At 40.9% G+C, this 25,222-nt stretch overlaps 2 protein-coding genes across 5 annotated transcripts; both read right to left on the bottom strand.

Moving 5' to 3' along the window:
• Positions 1 to 15,106: 15,106 nt before the first annotated feature.
• foxl1 (forkhead box L1) lies at positions 15,107 to 16,985 on the bottom strand. The gene has a single exon (XM_030424985.1). The coding sequence runs from the start codon at positions 16,747 to 16,749 to the stop codon at positions 15,571 to 15,573; it is 1,179 nt and encodes a 392-aa protein (XP_030280845.1). The 5' UTR covers positions 16,750 to 16,985; the 3' UTR covers positions 15,107 to 15,570.
• Positions 16,986 to 21,897: 4,912 nt separating this feature from the next.
• Positions 21,898 to 25,200, bottom strand: acd (ACD shelterin complex subunit and telomerase recruitment factor). Of its 4 annotated transcripts, none has more exons than XM_030425480.1 (2): positions 24,976 to 25,200; positions 21,898 to 24,461 (listed from the first exon to the last, which is right to left on the bottom strand). In XM_030425480.1, the coding sequence occupies exon 2, from the start codon at positions 24,367 to 24,369 to the stop codon at positions 22,528 to 22,530; it is 1,842 nt and encodes a 613-aa protein (XP_030281340.1). In that variant the 5' UTR covers positions 24,370 to 24,461; positions 24,976 to 25,200; the 3' UTR covers positions 21,898 to 22,527. The 4 variants fall into 4 exon arrangements, with proteins under 4 accessions (XP_030281340.1, XP_030281342.1, XP_030281341.1 ...); XM_030425482.1 differs by lacking the exon at positions 24,976 to 25,200 and adding an exon at positions 24,758 to 24,821; XM_030425481.1 differs by lacking the exon at positions 24,976 to 25,200 and adding an exon at positions 24,716 to 24,807.
• Positions 25,201 to 25,222: the final 22 nt, after the last annotated feature.

Here is a 25,222-nt window from a genome sequence, read left to right as displayed (position 1 = left end):
AGAGATCTGCAGAGTGGATGGAAACATCAAAAGCACAAAGTATCAAGGAATTCTTGCTGCCCATTAGATTCCAAACCACCAGAGAGCAAATTCTTCAGCAGGACGGCACTCCTTCTCATACTTCAGCCTCCACATCAAAGTTCCTGAAAGCGAAGAAGGTCAAGGTCCTCCAGGATTGGCCAGCCCAGTCACCAGACATGAACATTATTGAGCATGTCTGGGGGTAAGATGAAGGAGGAGGTTTGGAAGATGAAACCAAAGAATCTTGATGAGCTCTGGGAGTCCTGCAAGACTGCTTTCTTTGCCATTCCAGATGACTTCATCAACATAATATTACTGTTTCCAATTCAGTAATATTAACCTTCGTGTAAAGCACTTTGTGCTACATACTCGTGTATGAAAAGTGCTCTATAAATAAAGTTGATTGATTGATTGATAAGTTATTTGAGTCACTGCCATGACGCAGTAGGCGATATGAGGGGGGATGCCATCCCCCTTGTTAGCAAAATTACCAAAAAGCATCCCCCTTGTTAACCTGACATCACTCTCCATCCGCTAGTAGCAGATAGTGTGCTTAAATCACAAGTGGCTGCGATCAGCTCCGACGCACAGTGGAGTCAAGCCGGGCACGGCTGCTTTGCGATCCAGCTGCCCGGTTTATTTTTGACGAAAGCCGCAACAAGCTGCACAGAGCAGATTGCGCCAACAGGAAGTCAGAGACACAGGAAACGGCATAGAGTATCCAGCCAGTTTTCAAAATAAAACACTCTGTGCAGACTCCCGACTGTATAAAAACGAAAAATTACCAGATCAACAAAGTCTGGCAAGCAAAAGACTCCGCTTCTGAAAACGTTCCCGTTATGATGCCGTGCGGAGGGCGGAATAAAACCTGTAGTAGACACACATGTTAATTTTCATTAATGTTTAATTTTTTTCAGAGATGAGTTTTTTCTGACAGTTTAATATTAATAGTAAGTTTGTTATTTATGTTCTAAAACTAAATGTTACTTTCTGTGAGTGTTTTTAGTGTGTCTGTTAAGAACATGGTGGCTTTTGTTTTGTTGGTAATTGTCATTTTTGTGCTGGTTTATAGTTTAACCATTAGTGAGGTAGCTGTTACATTTCCGAGCTCTTTTACCCCCCCCCCCCCCCCCCCCCCCCCCCCCCCCCCCTGTCCAAACGCACCCTGCAGGAGTGACTTTCTCCATTCTGTATTTGTAGTTTTTAAATATAAGGTCTTCATATCGGACAATATATTCACTGATACCGATATATCTGTGATAATATTGGATAAATAGATATAAGAAATAGTTAAAATCGGTCAACAAATAAGTCGGTCAGGCTCTACTATTTTGCACAATGTTCACTGAGTGTTCTTCAAGAAATTTAGATGGTAAAAAAATCCAAGTGTGAGAAACATGAGAAAACGCTGCCTGAATAAACTCAGTCCACTGCATACAATTTAAAGGTGTACTTACTCAATACTTTAATTCAGTTATAAAAATACCATTGTAGTAGGTAGAGAAGGAAGATAACTGGATAAAATGGAATTGTAGAATTAGAAATGTAGAAATAGTTATGGTTAAGAGTGTGTATATAGGTGTGTCGGGGCAGGGTGATGCTGGCGTTGGGCCATCCCCCTTGATAAAAATGAACAAATCACCCACTGCCGAGACGTATGGATGCAGTCCTCCAAGCTCATGGGAGACATACACGATATTAATTATTTTTCCCAAGGCACTATGACTTCATGTTCTGATGTTATTGTAGCATGTTTGTGTATTCAAAATAAAGTATCATTTCTACCGTACGTTATTTTTGTATGTGACAAGACTTTTGTCCAAGCAAAGTCAGACCTTTCTGTCCTAATTAAATAATAAAACTCAATTAATGATACACAACTTTATTTTGGTATAGTAAGCATAATCATAAGGCCATTTCTGATTCCAATTGATCAACTACAAGTCAAGTTATTATTTGTTGTTCCTACAACTTGGATAAGCGACAAGACTTTTGTCAGGGACTGTATATATAGATACACTGCTCAAAAAAATTAAAGGAACACTTTGAAAACACATCAGATCTCAATGTGAAAAAAAAATACATTGGATATCTATACAGATATGGACAAGGCAATGTCACAGACTGATGTGGCAAGCTAGTCCGTTTTGCCAAAATTTAATTTCTGCAACTGAAAATGCTTCTCAATCTCTTGTGTGGCCCCCAAGTGCTTGTGTGCATGCTTGACAGCGTCGCGGCATGCTCCTAATGAGACGACGGATGGTGTCTTGTGGGATGTCCTCCCAGATCTGTGTAAGGGCATCCCTGAGCTCCTGTAAAGTCTGAGGAGCAACCTGGCGGTGCCTGATGGACCAAAACATAATGTCCCAGACTTGTTCTACTGGGTTGTAGTCAAGTGATAGTGAGGGCCATTCAATTGTATCAATTCCTTCATCCCCCAGGTACTGCCTGCATACTCTTGCCACATGAGGCAGGGCATTGTCGTGCATCAGGAGGAACCCAGGACCTACTGCATCAGCGTAGGGTCTGACAATGGGTTCAAGGATTTCGTCCCGATACCTAATGGCAGTCAGACTGCCATTTTCTAGCTAGTAGAGGTCTGTGCGTCCCTCCATGGATATGCCTCCCCAGACCATCACTGACCCACCACCAAACCTGTCATGCTGAACGATGTTGCACGTCCATCACAGGTGCTCAGGGTGAACCTGCTCTCGTCTGTGAAAAGTACAGGGCACAAGTGGCGGACTTGCCAATTCTCTAATAAATGCCAATCGAGCTCCACATTGCTGGGCGGTGAGCACAGGGCCACCCTCATGAAGTCTGTTTCTGATTGTTTGGGCAGAGACATTCACACCATTGGCCTGCTGGAGATCATTCTATGGGGCACGGGCAGTGCTCAACCTGTTCCTCCTTGCACAAAGGAGCAGATATCGGTCCTGCTGATAGGTTGAGACCTTCTACAGCCCTGTCAAGCTCTCCTAGAGTAACTGCCTGTCTCCTGAAATCTCCTCCATGTTCTGGAGATTGTGCTGGGAGACACATTAAATCTCCTTGCTATGGCACATGTGAATGTGCCATCCTGGAGGAGCTGGACAACCTGTGCAACTCCTCATGCCATACCCAATAAAAAAAGCGTTCGTTTAATTTTTTTGAGCAGTGTATATAGATATATATATATACATAGAGATATAGGTATATAGATATAATATTGCCAAAATTATGCTCTCAACTGCCTTGACTTGCATATGAACTTGGGTGAATCTTAATCCACAGTGTTTAATATGATGTCAGTCCACCCTTTGCAGCTATAACAGCTTCAACTCTACTGGGAAGGCTTTCCACAAGGTTTAGGAGTGTTTATGGGAGTTTTTGTCCATTCTTCCAGAAGCACATTTGTGAGGTCACACACTGATGTTGGACAGGAAGCCCTGGCTCTCAGTCTCCAATCTATTTCGTCCCAAAGGTGTTCTATCGGGTTGAGGTCAGGACTCTGTGCAGGCCAGTCAAGTTCATCCGCACCGAACTCTCTCATCCATGTCTTTATGGACCTGCTTTGTGTACTGGTGCACAGTCATGTTGGAACAGGATAGGGTCATCCCCAGACTGTTCCCACAATGTTGGGAGCATGGAATTGTCCAACATGTCTTGGTGTGCTGAAGGATTCAGAGTTACTTTCACTGGAACTGAGGGGCCAAGCCCAGCTCCTGAAAAGCAGCCCCACACCATAATCCCCCCTCCACCAAACTTTACACTTGGCACAGTGCAGTCAGAAAATTACTGTTCTCCTGGCAACTGCAAAACTCAGACTCGTCCATCAGATTGCCAGATGGAGAAGCGCAATTCGTCACTCCAGAGAACGCGTCTCCACTACTCTAGAGTTCAGTTGCGGCAGGCTTTCCACCACTGCATCCGACGCTTTGCATTGCACATGCTGATGTATGGCTTGGATGCAGCTGTTTGGCCATGGGAACCCATGGGAAACCCAGGCTACATGAAGTTTGGAGGTCTGTAGCGACTGACTCTGCAGAAAGTTGCCGACCTCTGTGCACTCTGCGCCTCAGCATCCGCTGACCCCGCTCCGTCCTGAGAGCGACCCATTCTTTCACAAATGTTTGTAGAAACACTCTGCATGCCTAGGTGCTTGCTTTTATATTACTACGGCAATGGCAGTGATTGGAACACCTGATTTCAATTATTTAGATGGGTGAGTAAATATATATATCTATATATATATATAGATATATATATAGATAGATAGATAGATAGATAGATAGATAGATAGATAGAGAGAGAGACATATATATACATTATATAGATGTATATATATTTATATATATCAAATATATGTATTTATATATATATATATATATATATATATATATATAGAGAGAGAGGGAGAGAGAGAGAGAGAGAGAGAGAGAGAGAGAGGGAGAGAACTTGTGTAAACAAGAGCAAGCTGTTGATCGAGATCCTCTGTAGCATTACAATGTGCAGGAGTGTTCAGTGTTCTCAGCCTGCTCTCTGCCATTTCCAGCTCTTTGTATAAATAAACAGTAGTTACCCTGACTGTGTTCTGATTGGACACCATGTAATGAACTGTGAAAGGCCAGTCAGCAATGTCACACCATGAACACCCTCCTCCATATAATTAATACCAGAACCTAACCTATATAGCACAATGCAACCTATGACACCTTTTGTCAATTTTTCTCTATATGTGGCTCCTCCATCAGAAGTTTTGAACAAGTCTAAAGTCTGTGTAAAATCATATATTTCATCCAAGTTATTTAAAGCATGTCTGGACATCTAGCATTTAGCTGCCCACCTTTGTTTAAAACTATCTGCTTTTGCAGGCTTGTGAAAATGGCAGTTGTGTAGCATTTTAAAACAAAAATGTTTGAAAAACAATAAAGGTCAGCACCGCAAGCTCCTCTCCAATATAGCAAAATGCAGGAAAGGTTCTCGAGTTTCAAAACATTTCCAAAATACAGTAGGAATCCTTGGGTTCCTGAGAAGTCCACTCATTAGCTTTCATTTACATCACCAGGTCTACATTCAAATCTTCTCTGAAGACCTTTCGTGAGGCTAGTACAGCTGGTACAGTTATTCTGTAACAGCATTCTCATACATCAAAGTGAACGTTTATGCTGACAATTTCCTCCTGTGTTTTCCATGGTTGACTGGTACTACTGCATGACCTGACAAAACACAGTTCAGTGTTCAAGGACATCAATGTAATGGAGTAATCGGAATCAGAATCATAAAGACTTTTGGAGGGGAACATTGGGTTTCAGTCGTTCAGTCTGGAATAGAAATGTCACAGTGTAGAGAAAATTACGAGGAATATATAAAATAGGGAATACATGGTTAGAAATGATAATAATGATAATAATATTTTAAGATTTTTTGATAATGAAAATATAGATAAATACAATAGATATGTGATTTAAGAAACTATGTACCATATATATAGAAATAGATGACTGATATAGATTGAACTATCTGCTTGAGACCACATCTGTTTCATCATAGCCTTTATACATGACATTCTGTAAGTCATATATCTTTCTGCTTTCTTTATTGAATCTTCTATTTTCTATATAACAATTTGCTGAGAAAACACATATACGGTTCATTAATGTATTTCACAGCAGACACACAGCAACACTCTGCCCATATAAACATAACTATGATGCATTCATAGTGACTCTGACAATAACACATTTGCAAACATGTTGGACTTGTACAAGAGCAGCTGTGCAGTGTAAATCTTCACTGTTTTGTTGGAGCTGAAGTGCTCAAATTAAATGTGTATATGTTTGCATATGTGTGTATGTGAGGACACAAACTCCTGACTCCATTACAAAACAATTCATACCCTTTGCATAGACTTGTCTGTGTGTGTGTGTGTGTGTGTGTGTAGGGGGTGGTGGCCCGAAGTGAGCCTGTGATGCAGCTCCACTTCCTCCTGGATTAAGTGTTAAAGTCAGGGTGGTCCCAGTCTGGGGGTGGTAATCCTGCTGCTGTGTACAAGTCCTCCTGCCAGTGTTCATACACACACACACACACACACACACACACACACACACACACACACACACACACACAAGCCTCATGAGACTGTGGATATTTATTTACAGTACGTGAAAGCAAAGCTGCAGAGATGTTGAAAAGTTTTGATGAGAGCAGTATTTCACTGGCTAGCCGCCTCACTAGTAAGGCCTACAATGATACCATCATCTGCAAGAATGGAAATGTTTTGTCTTTAGGAGTTCAGTTTTTTGGGAATGCTGCTTTGACGACAACACACTGATGTTAAATAAAAAAAGATTCTGTGTGTCACACTACTACAATGTATGTGTGTTTTTAATACTATCCAATAATGATAATATACATTTGTCTTCATGTTATTAAGAAATAATCTCATTGTTTGGGTTAAGTATTACAGAATCTTAGTAAACCACCCAGCTAGTATGAAAGACAAAGAGGGGGTTACACACTGTAAATATAAAAACTTGATGATTGATCTCAGCAGTGTAGGTTTTGGGACTTAAAGTCACAGATATCAAAACACTAGAAAATGCATTCCCTGCTGAAAATGCAGTGTAAATGCTAAAATGCACATTGCTGGAAATGCAGAAATTGCCTCACACTGCCTCACCAAAAGTCAGGATTCATTTCAGTGATCTCGTGGTCCAGGGCATGGCCATGAGTCCTATGAGCAGACCTCTTGACTACAGCTCCAGACATTATTGTTTATGTCTGTTTGTGTGCATAAAAGTTAAACAAAAGTCATAACACATGATGGATATGGAATATGTTTTTGATTTTTTTCTTCCCCCATTTCATGGCTTATTTGTGACAGGAAAAGAAAGAATGACAGGGAACAGGGAGAGAATGAGTGGAGATGACATGCAGCAAAGCAACACATTGTAGACTCAAACCCTAGCCCACTGTGTTGAGGACATCGTCTCTGCACATGGGGCACAAGCTCTAAAGACTGAGCTACTGTGGCACTGCACAATTGTGGTACATTTTCATATATAGTGTCTGTCAAACTTGCAAAGAGAGGCTGACAGTTTTTCTGGGGGTTGACTCTTGACCTGTACTATAAGTAATATCCCTGGCACAACTGAAGGCCTTTAACATTGATAAAGAGAGAGGCTGTACTTGCTGTTCTACCTGAAACACTCAGACGCTGCTACAGGTGTAATCAATCATCCAGTCAGCCATGTGTATACAGAGTGGAAGTTGGCAGTATTCATGAAAAAGCTTGTAGTATTAGCTGGAAAAGGGATTCGAACCATCAACCTTGCGATCATGTGTCTATATTCCTTTTCTATGGCAAGATTTTGTTGAAAGGAGCAAAATATTTTCAAAAGTATGGCAGTTATTAAAAAAAAAGCTGAATACAAGCACACCATTCCTAAAGGCTGAAAATGTTGATATTTTTGAATGGTTTCTGGAGCTGAAAGGTGCCAAAAATACTAGTAAAGATTTTTTTAAAAACTAGTGCATGAATGTGTCCGCATTCACAGTAATGAAAACTCATTAAATTACAGATGTGATGGAAGTGTGTTGGGGTTTTAAAATACCTCAGCATTAGGCTTTGATGCATTATGATATTGGATACATAAACATGTCATCCCTGTGCTGTTTCCAGGTGCTATATTATAAATACACTGGGACTGAATAGGCCTCTATAGAATTAATGCTTTATGTAGGTCATAATGCACACATAAACAGTGGGAATAAACACCTGGTGTCAAATCTGATATGAACATATAATATATTAACACAAAAAAGTGACAATATGTTATATGTCACTTTTTTAAAACTATTTGATAAAAAGAGTATGTGGGCTGAAAAATGACCAGATTTATTTTGATGTGATTTGATAATACTGGTTGTACAACTTGCAGGTATCACTTTTATCATCCAGGATTGTATTATAGTGGGATAAAAAAACAAGCCTTTATGGTTCAAAGCCTTGTGAGCTGTGAATGGGAGAAAAACTTAATCCCTGTCTCTCCCTGTTTGACTTGTGACCCTTTTAAACCATGTGTTGACTGCTAAAAAAGACTATGACCAATTCAGTTTCTTTACAGATGTGTATGAGTTTTCGGACACAAGGAGGGAAAGCAATCCAGGGTTTCACAAGAACACGCTCAAGTTAGAGAACCTATTTTTATGTGTGTTCTTTTTGGTTCTATTTAAGAGGGCAGACAGTATAAGTAGGTTTGTACATTCTGTGTGTGGGGCGGGATGACTGCAGATTAGTTTGGAAGTTTTGAGTTGACTTTAAATGTCTTCATCAGGTCTCATTTTAAGTCACATCTGACAAGGCTCTATAGTAACAAATCTCTGTAGTAACAGAGAGACAAATACAACTTTCACTCTAAAGAGTGTCACCTTTGTTTCATGTACAATCAAGTCCCACACTTGTGCTAAATGACAGAGTTTAAAGCTTGCTGGTTCATAAGGGCTCCTAATCCCAGTGTTTATTATATTTTTTCACTCTCTACATAAACCAGCTCCACTTGTTCAAATACACACTCAGCACCAGGGGAGGGCGGGGCCATGATGAAGATTGATGGACATGGTTCAGGCCACATTAGCTGCTAATCAAGTTAGGTTTCCTGGCACAGAACTCTATACATCATTATGTGCCTCAGATGTCCTCCAGATCAGGACTGATGCTGTTTACAACCTGGACACAAACACACACTAACAGAGAGACCATGTATGTGTGTGGATATACAGTACACCTGTAAAATATATTAAATTAAACACAACAGACCTGCAATACATCTGAACTCCATAATATGTCAAGTGTGTCAGAGAGACCCTGAGGTTGTTTCTGTGGCTGGAGTTTGTGCATTGAATTATGCACTGAATTACACAATTTTGTATATTTTCAAAGATTATCCCTGCACTGACAGTAGACACAACATTTCTGGAGGTGACACACACTTAAGTTTGTCTTTATTTTAAATGTGTCACAAATCTGTAATAGATCATTAATATAAATGAGTAAGACCATGTTCCTGAGGTTATGCACTTTGGCTACAGTTAATGTTAATGTTTAATGTTACATACAAAGCGCCATTATTATGGATATTATTGAAAATACCCATCCAGGCCTCTGATTGGTCACTAAACACAACCCAAAGCTACATTGGATTGAATGTGGTGGGCTAACAATTGTGCTTACAACAACAAAAACTATTAGAGGACGTTCAGTGATGGATTTATCATTCCTGATTTCTTTAACAAAGTCACCAAAAAGACACTGCAGTTCAAGGCTTGATTACAAAGCTGCTCAAAGAAAAACGATCACACCAGAGGCCTCATCAGCATGACGGTGTCATTCTGGACAAAAAGCAAGGTAAGTGACTAACATGAAGCTTTCCAGAGATATTTAGTTTTTCATATACAACATATTTTGATATAGAATATGACATTTTGGACTGCAGACGATGAGGTTGGGTTGTGATGTGTTAGTTGACACTGTAAGTAATAAACTAGGTACCAGTCCAAATCTTATGAGTAATAAAAAAAAATGGACTGATTGTAGACAGTCTCTTAACATGTATTGTCGAAGGTGTTCTGCATTCTGGACATCTTCCACAACCAGTGTGGAGACTAAAATTAGTTTGCAGTAATAATTCACAACATCTTCATATAAATACTTGTGCATTTTGCTGCTCTTTATGACTGATAACTACAACAGAGCAGTGATTCAACCTGATGAAAGCTTTTACATTCAATGCTCTAAACACATACTGTCTGGTAGGTCTTTTCCTCTGTCAAACAGGAAGTGATGTGTTTTCTGTTTCTGGTTTGTTTGGATTCAACAGGAGAAGAACCGGGTTTGAGCAGTGATGGCCACAAAGGCCAAAGAGAGAAAGGAGGAAGCCTGTGACAGTCCATTCGTGACCTTTGGAATAGTGTGACAAAAACACAGTACCACTTTATAAAAAGACACCTTTTATAAAAGATGTATAGAATATAACTATTGTCTTTAATAAAAGGTTCATGTACTTTTTATCCATTGTTAGATGCACTGTTAGAAACACACTGAGAAAGGGTGGTACAAACACCAGAACCACCCTTTTAGAAGCAACAAATATATGCTTTAAAAAAGGTGGCGCTGTGCTTTAAACTCTTAATGCATTCTTCCAAATCACAGACTGGTGTTGGAAAAATAATAATAAAACCTCCTTAAACAAAAGTAACCTTTTTTTCCTTTTTTTTTTTAACCTTCAGCATCAAATGAGAAGCTGAAACCGGCAGTCGTTTGTGTGGAAATTCAAAACTGAAAATAAAATAGCAAAATATTTCAGGTATCTTCCTTACATCGAATAGTTTGTGTGACAAATGCAGCCTTAGTATGGCTGCAGTGAGTGTCATTACAAGCCAAGTTCCTTTATGATAAAGAGAGTCCAGTGATATTTGTGTATACTATTAGGCCTTAATAACACAATATGTAGATTCATTAATGTCAAGTTCATAAACAAATAAAGCTAACTACTTAGCTGTGTATCCTGTGTAGCTGTGTGTGATATGCAATTGTCATTTCTTTTGTGTCAACAAATTATTGTCAACATGATTTTATTCACATTATCATAATACTGAGGTTTAGAAGACATGCAATTCAGCTGCAATTCTTAAAAAGCAATAAAACACTGGTTTATTATCAGGCTATTTATTGGAGGCCAAGTGCAAACTAGAAATACAGGCTACACATCTAAAAATGTGACAAAACCAAGAAATGACTACTGTGACTGTTACTGTGACTGTTAGTAGGAACAGCAATGTTTACAACAGCAAAGTCACAGTAAAGTCAATATCTGGAAGAAGTTTAACATTTGTGGCAGATAAACATCCGACACAGACAGCTGTCAGATTAGATTATTCTTAACTCTCATTAACCAGCAGTTAGTTTAACAAGCACAAATGGACACTCTTCTGAAATATGACTCATATTTAAGCATGTTGAATAAGTGGAAGGCGACTTGTTAGCCCCCACAAGGAAGTTATGTTAATGGATTTATGACTCACAAAGGTTCAAGTCGCTCCACTGTCACGTCTCATCTACGTGGAGTTCTGATGAGGCAGCTCTCTCTCTCTCTCAGTTCAATTCAAATGTCTTTTTTGGCATGATGTAACATTGTACATATTGCCAAAGCAAGCATTACAAGTTATAATAATAACAATAAATGAAAACAGTATTTACAATAAATTCATAGGTAATCGGTAAAAAAAAATAATAATAAAATTACAGTAAATCACTCAATTTGTGTCAACTAAAAATATCATTTATAGTCATTAAAAGGCTACAAAATAAGAAACAATAAATGTGTGTGTCAGCTGATAGTGTGTGTGTGTCCCTGGCTGTCTCTCAGTGTGTGGCAGGCAGAAACATACACTGCTGCTAATTAGCTGCTCTTTGATTCTTCCCCTAGTAGGATAGGCAGTTTTTCCTCATTGGTTAGTTTAGAGAAAGAACCTTTTCTTACCATTTCAAATTTAGGGAAATATATTTCTCTAATATACATACATTTTTCACATTTGGTGAGGAAGTGTAACTCTGTCTCAGGTTCATTTAGACTGCAGTGGCAGCACAGCCTCTGCTCTGCAGGGAGCCTCCCTGTTTCAATAGCAAGGCTCTGTTAACTCAGTCTGGACTTTGTCAAGATTGATTTTAGCTGAATATCAGTCACCGTGCTCAGGTAATCAGCTGTGGTGTAGGGTCGATTTAGAGCCAGATAGCATTGCATTTTGCTCTGTGTTTTTGTTTGTGTTTGCCAGTAGGCGATGTAGTTTTGTTTGAATTGTTTAGTGATTTGGTTGGGTGTGATTGGTGAGGTGGTGTGTTCCTGGGCTGTGTTAGAAGGGCAGGTTTGTGATCTCAGCCTCCAAACCAGTTGGGTAAGGGGGTTCCTACTGCTCAGGGCTTGATAATGATAAGAGAGGGGGTCACTTAGTTTTAGATGTGTCTAAAAGTTAATTGCTCTTTTTTGTATTTTCATAATTAGTGGGTATTTGCCTAATTCTGCCCTGCATGCATTGTTTGTGGCTTTCCTCTGGACATGTAGAAGAATTTTACACAACTCTGCATGCAGGGTCTCAATGGGGTGTTTATCTCCATTGTCCCCATCTGTCTCTCTCTCTCTCTCTCTCTCTCTCTCTCTCTCTCTCTCTTTCAAGTCCAGTTTTTAGTTCAGTCTTGGATTGGAGGATGCTTTTTAACAAACAAGCGCAGATAACGATAAACTATATCTAGAAGAAACAGAGGTGTTGGTTTGATTAATAAACTAATCCTTATAATACAAATAATCCACGATCTGTTTCCAGCAGGCTGTTTGCCACAAGAAAAGTGCCAGAATCACATCCGTCCCAGCCAGAGAGTTCAGACTGGTGCTGATGCTCATAGTTTAAAGTGTCTAACCACAAGCCATCAGCCACAGTTTGTTTTCTCAGATAACAAATAAAACTGAGAGGATTTCCCCTTTGTCTGCACTGCTTTCTCATGAGGATTTGTTACTGTTCAAACACTCACAGACCATCAGAAAACTGTCATCTATTCATTCACTATTCACTAGACTTGGATGACCTGAGGGTGAAGAGCCAGCTTCAGTGGTTCATGTGTTGCTATGAAATGTACCCAAATCCAAAGTGCAAAGCTTTCACTTTAACCTATCCTTCTCATTTCTGTTCTTTCCTCTCCTTCCTTTTTTCCCTTCTGAGGTTTTCATCATGTTTTATTTACACGTCTGACCAAAAGAATCCTATACACAGGAAATGCTTGTGATTGTGAGTTCCTTTCCTCCAATGTGGGGAAGTTTATTTATTTCAACAAACATTCCTGATTTGCACAGCGCTGGACTCGCACAGTCAAGCTTTTTCAGATGAGTGTGTAGGCCTATATTTAGATCGGACTCTTTGCTTGTAATGATGCTGTCAGCAGAGCTCTTTGATTTCATGCAGGTGTTATTCTACTGCTAGATGGATCTAAGAGATGCTTGTATAGGACTTTGAATGCCATCAGACTTTACTGTTAATGTGCATAGGATTTTAAAAAAGGGCCATGTAGCTGGAGAGTAATTCTGAGTGACTCTCTCACTTGTCATTTAAACTGTAGTTTTCAGGAATTGGTGTTTTATGACCCATGGTCCAGAGCATTTATCAGGGGAACCAGAGCGATACTGATTCTTCTTTAGGTTCCTGGGAATCAAAAATCACAGTGAACATGTGGTCTTCACACATCACCACCCTGCTTAAAAAAAAAACAAAAAAACACAGAAAATGATCTTCTTTTACTAACATATACAGAGGGAACATAAGAAAGCTAAATTCTGGCGCCGAGTTCTCATCGACCTAGCAACAGGAGCAATAGAAAGCATCCTGACTGGAAACAGGAACTTGATTGAAACCGCCCAGAACATCACTGGTACCATCTACAGAACACCAGTGACATCAGTGAAGTGCGATGTCTGCACAGAGCCCAAAGATACTAAAAGACAACTCAACCATGAATCATTTATTTTGATTATTATGTATTAATCAGTCTGTATAGCTTGTCTTTTGTGTTTGTATGTATCTCAGGGAATTACAAGCATACATGTCCTTATGTAATCTTGTATTACATAAGGACACATTAATCTTGAATCTTAAAAGTTATTCTTTGAAATTGGAGACGACTGTTTGACAGAAAAGCCTCTTGTGTCTTAAGGTCGACTGATACTACGAGTGTTGCTGGATTTCTTTCCTCTTTAGACCCTTTTCTCTTCTCCATGCACCTTGGCATGAAGAAGAGAAAAGAGTCTAAAGTGCTTCTAAGGAAGACCATAAGGTGTGGCTAAACACTGGTCCCTGAGTTAAGATTTGTTTTTTTTTTTGTCAAGTTAACTAAACTCTGATGGATGAAGTCATTCAGTCAACCAGGGCTCTTATTTCAAATAATGCTGTGACACTTGAATCGATCTGGTGCCAGTACTCCCTATTCTATTCTATTCTATTCTATTCTATTCTATTCTATTCTATTCAGGGAATAGTTTAGTAGTCCTCAAAACATTGCTGGAACTTCACTGCAAAACTGTGTTGCTGTATTCTCCTTAACAACTTGTTTTAGAACAAAAAAAATACAGAAAATGACTCATACACTCCATCTGGTGTATTCCAAGTCTCTGAAAGGTCACAAACTGATTTGAAAAACATCATTTACACGAGAAGGGGTGCATACAAGATTTCAGCTTATAAAAGGTTGCGAATAGCATCTTAATAAATCAATTTGGGATCTTGTCTCTCGGGCTCTCAGAATCCTGGATAACCCCAGCGAGGTGAACGGAGCCAATATTTTTATGCTTGTTTTTTTCTCTTTCACAAGCAAGTCCCCATCTGCTTCAGTTGTTTAGGAGGATGCTGCGTCACTGTTTTGCAGTGAAGCTCCAGAAATGTTTTGTGGACTACAAAACTCCAACCGACTTTTCAACGGCATGGTGGTGAGTGGATAATGACTGCATTTTCATTTTTGGAGGGGAGTGTTCCTTTAATGTCCATATTTGTGAAAATTCCTGAACCAGATGATATCTTCACACACCATTCATAATTAGTAGCACTGATACAAAACAGACTAGTTTAAGGAGAAACACGGGTCAAAATCAGCTATCAATGATTTCAATAAATGTTTGAAAAACTGTTAATTTGTGAACAGCTCATTAATGATTTTGCTGTTTCAGATTATTTCACCTGAGCTGTTACCAGAAGAGGTCAAGATACTAAAAAGTGAAAGCTGAGGCCTGGCAATCCTCAGTGTGTCATATCTTTATATTTCACAGCTGCAAAGGAAATACACATAGCAAGTTATGTGTCTATTTTCTTTTAGTGAGAATCTACTTTTGATCACAAACAGGAACAACTTCAGGTGACACGTCATTCAGATAACACCAGCCCCTGTCTGCCAGCGGTGTTTCTAATGTGATTCACACGTGTATCTAAGGATGCTGTCATTTTGTGAACAAACTAAACTATATTTTGCATGTGAAATTCAGAGCAGAGTGGAGTGAGTCTGATACAATTATTGAGTACTAAACTTTATTTTCATATGGTACATTGCCCCCAGAGTTCCAATATACTGTATAGGTCACACGGGCTCAGACATTCAAGATTCATCTGTGAATTACGAAAACATATTTACTTCAAGGGGTCCTACAATCATGAAATCAGAGAGAAATGCTGAAGAGATCTATCCCTAAATTCTAATGTGACCATGACATCCTCATACCCTTTGACCTTTTTGTTGAATTGAGCAGTAGAATTCTAACACTTTGAGGAGCAACAGTTGGGAAACAGCGAAAGCCACAAACCTGACAGTTGCGCATGCGTAAAAGCGAAAGCCTCCCTGCTGCTCTTGGTCAATTAGTGAACATTGCATTAGATGATGAAAAAGGCAGAACAGCAAACTGTCTCAGAGTAAATCATCATCAAAGCTAATTGCAGACTTTACATTTGTACGGATCCGTGTGTAAAAGACATTGGCTGAACTCATTTAAAATGTAGAACTTTGTCAGGGTAGGTGAGTGACATGTAGGAGCAGAAGGGAAACCCTATCTGGTACAACTGATGCGGTCGACCACCGAGGAGCACAGGCGAGCTGAGAGCAGGACCCTGGCGCTCTGCGCATGTCTCTGCTGACAGACCGACGACGCTGCTTCGCGTTTCGTCTTCACTTTTCGATAAGATACTCTCGATGCTAAACCCTTTCGATTTATCCCTGCTCGGAGCGTTTCCTTTCGTTCTGTCCTGTTCAAGTGCAGCAAAGTTAGTGTTCCCTGCGCATCTGACGGCGCAGAGCGGACCCTTCTCTCTTTCTCTTCCGCTGAGCAGGGACCTTCTCTCCACTGGCCCTCGGCGGAGCGACGCGCCGAGGAGATGCACGCCGTCAGTCCAGAACGGAGCGTGTCTTGGAGCGGGACATGGCTCGGTGTGGAGGGCGTCAAGCCTCCTCCCGGTGGGCGCCACGGTGTCCTGGTTAGTGGCCACTTTCAGTCTCTGTATGGGGGGACTTTGCGGGTGTTCGGCGTGGTTAAATTCAACAAGAACGGCTTTTGAGTCTGGTTGTGTCTCCATCCTCCCTGCATCCTGCCTCGGTGGTACCTCTGTTGTCCCGGAGCCGGTGTGGTGTTTCACAGAGGATTGAGGGTCCCTGAAGTGGCCTGGGCCCTTGGTGCGCTTGTGTCCTGCCGATTTGGCGTCCACAACCTCCTGCTGGCTCCGTGCCTTCCTCTTCCTCCGCCGATAGTTGCCGTTCTCAAACATATCCAGGCACTTGGTGTCCAGCGTCCAGTAGCTGCCTTTACCGGGACGACCCTTCTCTCTGGGCACCTTTATAAAGCAGTCGTTGAGGGAGAGGTTGTGGCGGATGGAGTTCTGCCAGCCCTGCTTGTTGTCGTGATAAAAGGGGAACCTGTCCATGATGAACTGGTAGATGCCGCTGAGCGTTGCGCGCTGCTCCGGTGCGCTCTTGATTGCCATGGCGATGAGCGCGATGTAACTGTAGGGCGGCTTCTGCGGAGGCTCCTGGTGGGCCGGTACGAAGCTCAAACCAGCTGGAACGACCCCTCCGCTATCCCCTCCGTACAGATAGATCAATGGGGGACCGGAGAGGCTCAGGGCCGAGGACGGCACTCCGAGCGACGACAGGCGGCCGTGGTAGAGAGTCATGACGCCGAAGTGTGTCCCGGTGTAAGTTGAGGCTGCTCCCGGAGCTCCTCTCCTCCGCTGACTGACTCCACAACCTCATGAGGGCCCCAGAAAATGTTAATAATTGTTGTGCGTTTGCTGTGTTATGTTGACTTTGTACTGGGAAATAAATTGTCCATCATAAACAGTCGGTGGTGTTCTCAGCCCACCCACATTAATTAAAATTTCATTGCGCTGGAACTCCCTCATGTTCCCCCCGTCGGCCTCACAACCAATGAGGTGCCGGGTTATTCCCTCATCTGTTTATAGAATTAGTCGCTTGATAAGTCTGCCCACCCAAGTCGAATCAAGCTGTGTTTATTTGGAAAAATTTCCGGGCACCCAATACATAAACGCACTGATGTGCTGTTTGAAATATCACGTCCACCGCTGACGCTGAGAGTTGCTCACACAGAGAGAACAAGCAAACATGCCGAGTCCTTTCTGGGAGTTGCTGTGGGTTCGCTCAAATGAAAACAAAGTGTCTAAAAGGGAAAATAACTGAAACGGTTTCTTTGGACTCTTGTCAGACCTTCTTCCAGTCCGACCGAACGGAACCGATTCTACAGACAACACCACAGACATTTGATTCAAAGAATATGTGAGGACACAGTGACAGCTGCTGTCCGACAACATGTGAAATGAATGATCTCAATAACTTCAGCTGCAGCTGCTCTACACACAGTGCGCATGTGTGAAAGAGAAGTAGGGGAGACCGGGGACAGTTGTAACACTTTTTTTTTTTTTTGGCAATTTTAGCAATACATAAAAAACCATTTACACTGGAATAACCAATTTGTTATATTATAAACTTCAATCTGTCAACTGCTGAAATAATGTATTTAAATGTTTTTATGAAATATGTAAAGGTTGAAAAAAAATGATTTTAATACGGTCTCTCCACTGTTACAGCCGTCACAGTGTACAGGGACGGTTGTAACACATGTCAGGGATGGTTGTGACATCTAAAATATACACAATGAATCAATCGTATAGTCAAAATGGAAGAAATATTTATCAGTCACGTTATTGTGACTATTGATTTCATGTTTTTAAGTAATGATTACCTTTTTTTCACACAACATGACAAAAAAGTGGTGAAGCCATCAAATTATAATGCAAGAAAATTATTTAATGGGTAGAACATCTAAAAAAAGTGCACATTTGACTTTAATTGCTTAATTTACCTTAACTTGACAGCTTCGGAGTCATTGGAATGGTTTATGACTTTTTTCTGGGGTGAAGGGTGGTCGTCTCGCTTCCCCCTAGCGCAGTGGTGTCAAACTGATCCAGTAAAGGGCCGCTGTGGCTGCAGGTTTTCATTCCAACCAAGCAGGAACACACCTGATCCAACTAATCAACTGTGTAAAGACAATTCAGTTGATTGAATAAGTCGAATCAGGTGTGTTCTTGCTTGGTTGGAATGAAAACCAGCAGCCACAGCGGCCCTTTACTGGATCAGTTTCTGTGAGCGGAAAAACCTGCCATGCAACTATTGGCCGGCTAGAAAATAGCAAAGAAATTGCCAAAACTGCATAGCTTATCTTTAATGCCAAAATCTGCAACTCTATCCCTAACCTTGGCTAAGTGAAACATGGTTGGTGATACTGGGACGGTTGTAACAGGGCGTTACAACCGTCCCAGTATCACCAATACTGTCATCTCATGTGAGCTAGCTTGACTGCTAGCTTGACACTTGTTAGCAATTTCTATTTTCAGCTTACATACAGTGATTCTAATAATACTTGTTTGAATTCATAGACATTTGATCTTATAACAGCATCCAAAAAAGTACATGAGAAAGAAAAGTAATTTTTTTACCTCAAAAACAACCTTTTGTAGATAACGCGGTCAGGATGTTTCAAATGTGGCTTCCTTTTAAGCAAGAATGGAGGTAAACTAACTGAGCATGAGCACAGTGAGTGTCATCAGTCTAGGTTGTTTCTGATTGGAGAAATTCAAGGTGTTACAACCATCCCCTGTTACAACTGTCCCTGGTCTCCCCTATGCATGAAGCGTGATGATCCCAAACAACAATGAAAATATCACAGAAGAACAACTAACTAACTGACTAACTAACTATAACAACAACAACAACAACAACAACATAATAATAATAATAATATAAATAATAATAATAATAACAATAATACCTTTGTAAAAATTCACATTTCTGTTTTTGTTTAGGTTTTGTAAAGGAAACAGATGAAAACAAACAGAGGTCCATCTATCAGTCTGGAGACAGGAGTGTCTGTGATGAAAGCCATGACAGTGGTTAAAAGATCTTGGGGGTGTAAACAGTATTTTTTTCCCCTCAAACTATTCTGGTAGAATTAAACCACCTCTGTAGTTCCTATGTGGTTCAAATAATTCATTAATGTCAGTATTATTATAACCATGACACAGGACACCGTGCTCACCACTCCATTTATTCATTCATCCATTCCTTTCACTGCAGTTCCCATACCTCATCATTTATCCAGCAGCTTCTTTATTCTGATCATTTTTGTCTCAGTGTACTTTATGTTTACTGTTTAATGTACACATGCTTTTCTGTTTCATTTGCAAAGAGACCATGTAAGATATTAAACACAACATACCACTTGATGTATTGTCCAAAAGTTATATTGAAACTGATTTTCATCTGCAGCTCCTGGATAAAAAGAACAATGAGCCAAACAAGAAACAGGACCTTACAAAGCAAAACCACAGTAAAGCCAGTCTACAGTTGAGTAGCTTTTAGCAAACATGCTTTGTTTCTCAAGTATGTGTGCAATGAATGATTTTCTCTTTTACCAAACATATTTAACACAATATCTTCATTTTCATTAGGTATGACATTTGGGGTCCTTTTCAAATTCTACATACAACACACTAAAATGATACCTAAACCTATATGTGGCCTGGGCAGAGCCACACGTGGCGATGGAGACTCTGCTCATTAGAAACAGTAACAGGCTTTGTTTGTATCAAAGCTGAACTCAATGAAACACAGAGTTTGAAGTTCTCTGTGAGAAGCTGCATGCAGGCTCATGGGGCTGTATTGCCTTACAAGGACAACATGGACAGTGTATTATTTGTAGATGTGAGCATGATGCTTTATATTATGTATTTTCCTGTTTATAGGTCAAAGGAGGATTATAACAACTTTACAAGTGCGCACAGCTGGCTCCTGCTTACATTAGGGGTTTTTTTGAGCTTTCATTGGATAAACGCAGAAGTTGCTCTTTTCTCTGTTTCTCTCTCAGCAGACGGTGATTCATTAGCAAATAAAACTAAACTAACATGCAATATTAGACACGTACAAACCGCAGCAAGCAGGATTTGACATTTTCAAAGGAAATAAACTGGGAAGTTCCTTCTGTCCATACGGCAGAAAACACATTTAATAATATATATTGCTGCAACAGACAGCATTTAGCTATCAGCCAGTGCTCTGCACAAATGAGCAGATGATGAGAGCAGCTGGAATTTTTAAGAGGCTGTTCATCACTTATCACAGTCTTAATGCTATATGACCAGTTCACCCAAAAATGACAATTCAGTTTATATCTCCTCACCCACATGCTGATGGGTCGGCATCTCAACAAAGGCCCCAATTGAAAGTCGGCAATGTTTACCACCCTTTTAATAGAACTGTAAAAATGCATGACTTGAGAGGAGAAGAATTTATTCATTTCTTTCTAAACTGACGAGGCTAACAGCACAGAATAATGTCAAATATTTTATAACCTTTGTCTTTTTTTAAGTTCAGTTAACAAACATTACCCTGAAAGATGTAACTGACTCTTCATTATATCCACCAGGTTGTCCTTGTCGCTACTTAAACATACCCCTAGGATAAGTTTTAAGACATAGAATATCATACACATTTTAAGAGAGAAAACATTTTAAGAAAGAAAAGTGTCTCTTGGCCCACCTAAAATCTCAGTTTAACACATTCAACATTGATATAGACAAACTAATTCATAATAATTAAGGCATTTAAACGTTCATGACGGATTGTTGAGGGTGAGATTACAGGCTCATGGCCTGAAGAATGAAGCTACTTGTGTATGACTTGTCCGATGGCAGCAGGGTGAACAGAGCAGCTGGGCTCTGTGCAGATGCCTCACAGATGCTCTGTAGATGACGCTCTGGGTGGTTTTGGTCACCCATGTGTAACATAGTTAAAAAGGTTGATGATGACCCTGCTAAACGGGACAACTACGCCACCTGCTGTCGTCATTTTTACCTGTGTAAGAAGTAGTAGCAAAGGAGTATGGGTAGATTTGCTGCTAGGTAACATGTCTGTAGACAAAATAATGTAAATCAACTAGAAAAGCCCATTAAAGTTGAGCTGGTTGTACTTGGTTTGATTTTATTTGTCCTACAGTGAGTTTGCCATGTTTTTATTAGTTCAAACATCACCAGTAAGAAATCAATACAGCAAGATAACATTTTTGTGATGGTTAGTCACAAGAGGTGACAAGTTTACCCTATCCTTTTGTCCTTTATAAAACACAGGTATTTAACCATATGTTGCTGTATGCAGTGCAGCGAAATGCCACGTATTATGTCTTTTGTCATTTAAATGAGTTACAGAAAATCTTACATTTTTAATGGAAAATATTAAACAAAGAGGCAACAGTCTAGTGTAAGAAATCTGTGTGAATCAATTTTGTTCATTTGTTCATTTCTGTAGGCTAATTTCTCCTTATAAATTTAAGAAACTATTTTTGTTGTCATGTATTTCATTTATGTGAATTTAAATCCACTATCTGATCACTATGCATCGTACAGAGTTCTGTGTAGTTTCAAAAATGTTAACATACTGTAATCCAAAAAAGCTAAGGACAATTTGCTAAAAACCAGAGCCTGTGTTGCTTGACCACTAAAGACCACGAGTCTACCGATTTCATTTGTCCTTTGTTATAAACTACAGATGTGAAATAAACCTGCTGCCTGAGCGCCTCCAGAAGATTCCTGCAGGTAGATGACAAACCACACAGGTCCCGCACAAATGAACATAATGCTGTGACATCAAAACAGTTTGGAAACAGCTTGCACAACAGTGTACATAGGAAACCTCCACCACACTCACACAGAGAGAGGCCTTCTGTGTGATGGAGGCTGAGGGCTTGTGGAGACTTGGATTATACTTGATGACCTGTATGGAGCCAATTCAGCCCTTATTTTGGTAGATTTTCATACACTTTGAAACAAGTCAACATCTACATCAGTTGTTTAGGAGAATGATGCAACCCCGGTTATCTGTGAAGCTCTTAGTTTTTTGTAACAACAAAACTTAATCTGAATTTTGATCGTCTTCAGAGTGAGTAGATAATGAATGAATTTTCCTTTTTTTTGTTCATTTAAAAAGGTCCTTATGTGTCAGTAGTGTATACTTGATGTTAAACCCTAAATTTGCCAAAATGATACATGGAGTTTTAAGCATGAATACATTTATTTCCTTTTTTTGTCAACTTCAGTGGACAGCTGAGTGTAACGTTATAACATAACGCTTCCAATGAATATTTCTTTAAGATGTGGTTGACCAAATATTCTAATTTAGTTGAAACAAGAAAATTGTGTTTTTATTTATTTAAAATATAGCATGTACCAAGATTTTTTTTACAAACTCATTTACACTCAACTACGCAAAGCTGCTCTGGAACATTAACATAAAGTATACAATATCTGAGGAGACTGTGATGTCGAACATGGTGGAAACAACTACTGAAACAATACCAGAGCTTCATTTTCATCAACATTTGGAAGCTAAAGTGAAGTAAACTTAGTCCTTTCAGATGATGTCTGATCGGTGGTTCCTGGCTTGTTTGGATTATCTGTCTGCTTAGGAACAACAAGGCACTTGACTGCCCAGTGCAGCCAGGACTTAGCTACTTTGAACTGACTGAAGTCCTGCAGATTCTGTCCAGACACTCTGTAAGAGTAAGAGAAGAGCCGGCCATCACTGTGAACAGTGGGTGTGGTTTTCCTGACAGTCCTTTCAGTTTGACCCTGTCGGTAACTACTGCCCTCTTTGGAGCCTGCCTGAGTGTCAAAGAGCCAAGACGGAGGACTCCCACTGATCTGAGCTTCTGCCTCTTCCTCATTCAATAAGGCCCTAAGTGCTTCTGGTGTGGGCTCACTTCTCTTTCTCTTTGCCTTTCTGCATTTTCCCTCCTTCATTTCCTGCTCCAAAATCTGTCTTTCTTGGTCCAAAGTCAGAGGATTTTGTTGTGCTGTGCTGGTGCAGTGTTCATCTATGGTGGGCAAACGGTTGAACGGTCTGATAGGGGATTCTGGTGGAGTCACAGAAGTTGAAGAGCCAGCAGTGGTGGGGACGCTAGATAACTGTTGTAGTTTCTGGTACGGCGGGAGGTAGCTGTGTTCTCCCTTGCTGCGCTCTGATGTGTGCTGGGATTCTTTTGAGCTGTGGACAGAAAGCTGCGTGCTGGTTAAGATGACAGCACAATCAGGCTTGGACTCAGCAGCAGTAGGATTGTGTATGGAGTGGGTTGGTGTTGCGTCTGGGGATGGATTAGAGGATGAGGAAGTGTCACATGGCGGAGGAAACATGTCCCAGGGGTTTGATGAGGGTCTGATGCTTCTGTCAGTCACCCCTGCGATCGTGAACTCATGTAGCATGCTGTCCTCCACAAGAGGAGATGAGTGCCCATTGGTGTTGTGGCCTGTCACCAGAACTGCTGGCTTGGCTATTCTCCACTCTGCATGATCAACAGAAGGCTGTGTGGTCTCTGATGGCTTGGAGACTTGAGGCAAATCTCTCTCTCTGTCCCCTGAAGCAGCAGGGAGCCCACTTGGTGAACTGCTTCCGACATTCGGTGGTGTTGGCAGCTGCATAGTATCTTCCTCTGGGATGAGAAGATACCTTACAGGGACGCTAAAACATTTCACTCTTTTATATGCGACCCGTTCAACGTCCCAGCTCGTGGCCTTGGATGTGTCTGCTTTGGCTGACAGTGGGGTGTAAGTTGAGGTGGAGGGCTGTGGGCTCACAGGACGGCTGCTCACTGTCATCAGTCTCTCCTTTACATCCTCCAGAAGAGCCTGCATACAGTCATGCTGCCACTCCCCCAGCAGCTCGGACAGATCAAACCCACACTGGCTTGCCTGAGAATCCTGCACTTCCTGACCCAGCATGGCCCTCCACGTCTTACAGATCTCCTTCCTGACAGAGGGCAGCGTCGTGCAGCAAGGGGTGTTGTCTTTCACTGGACCAGCTGCAGTAGTAGCCAGCTCTCCAACTGATAAGAAGAACCTGCATTTAGTCTGTTCGTGGGCCATGAGAAACTGCAGCCGGTAGTCCTTAATGCAGACAGTTGTGTTGACCAGACTGCTTAAACTTTCGCGGTCCTCCTTCTCCTGAAGATGCTCCCAGGCGGAGGCGGTGAGAATGGCGGGGATCTGGAGCATCCCGTCGGACAGGAAGAGCAGCCCCATGGGGGGGTCGGTGCCCTGGGCCTGGTCCTGAGACATCGGACCCACCCCGATAACATGAGCCTTCAGCCACCCGCTGCTCTCCTTCTGGGTGCCGTAACTCAGGATCAGACTCTCTATCCATGCAGACAGCCTGCTGCGAGCAGGTCGAAGCATGTTTGTACTGTCAACCTCTCTGACGCCAGTTCCGTTCCGTCAGAACAGTTACGTTGCTCAGTAGTTCCTTCACCACAGCATCACCACAGGAGCTAGACACGGAAATGAAATTACCTTAGGAAATACCAATTTGATGGTTTAACATGACACATTATTGTTAAATCGCGGGAAGAATTTATCATGGAACAGAAGCGAGGCAGACTTTGCTTATTAGTGACGTCTCCTATGTAGTTTTACAGTAATGCTGCACGGTACTCTAAACTAGCACAGTACTACATACTAGCCTCCACAAATAGTCGACACTATTACCTTTCTATAGTCCTGCGTAAAGCGTAATAATATTTACGTTTATTCGGAGTAATGGCGGCGAGATATATTTTCAAATTACCCAGAGGTAACAGCGGCCAGAATGACGACAGAGTTTCCTTCAAATTAAAAGCGCAAATGTTAGGTCTATGTACTCGTGCACAGATCCGTAACTTATGGCCATGAATATATACGATGTAAATAAGATTATGTATTCATTAACTGTTTAAATACTAATGTATACGCTTAAAAACAAAAGTATTACCATACAATACGAGTTGGGTTTTAGATTTTACTTACACCGGAAATTCATTTTGACGGCTTTATGTTGTCAAAGTGGTTCTGGGGCGTCGTTCCGCTTCTTTGTGATACTCGCTGCTTACAATCATTTCGACATCTAGAGAATGAACACGCGACGTCGTCTTAGTTGTCTTATTGTATAAAACAAATTACACAAAGTCATCTGAATAACTTAACTAATATCTGTTACAGAAGTAACTTGTCCAAAATCCTATTCCCTCAAAGGTTCCTCCCAAAGTATTGGGAC

The sequence above is a fragment of the Sparus aurata genome, chromosome 8, assembly GCF_900880675.1.
Source record: "Sparus aurata chromosome 8, fSpaAur1.1, whole genome shotgun sequence".
NCBI classification, from domain to species: domain Eukaryota; kingdom Metazoa; phylum Chordata; class Actinopteri; order Spariformes; family Sparidae; genus Sparus; species Sparus aurata.
The sequence above is the reverse complement of the archived record's forward strand: the minus strand, read 5'-3'. Positions and strand labels throughout refer to the sequence as shown.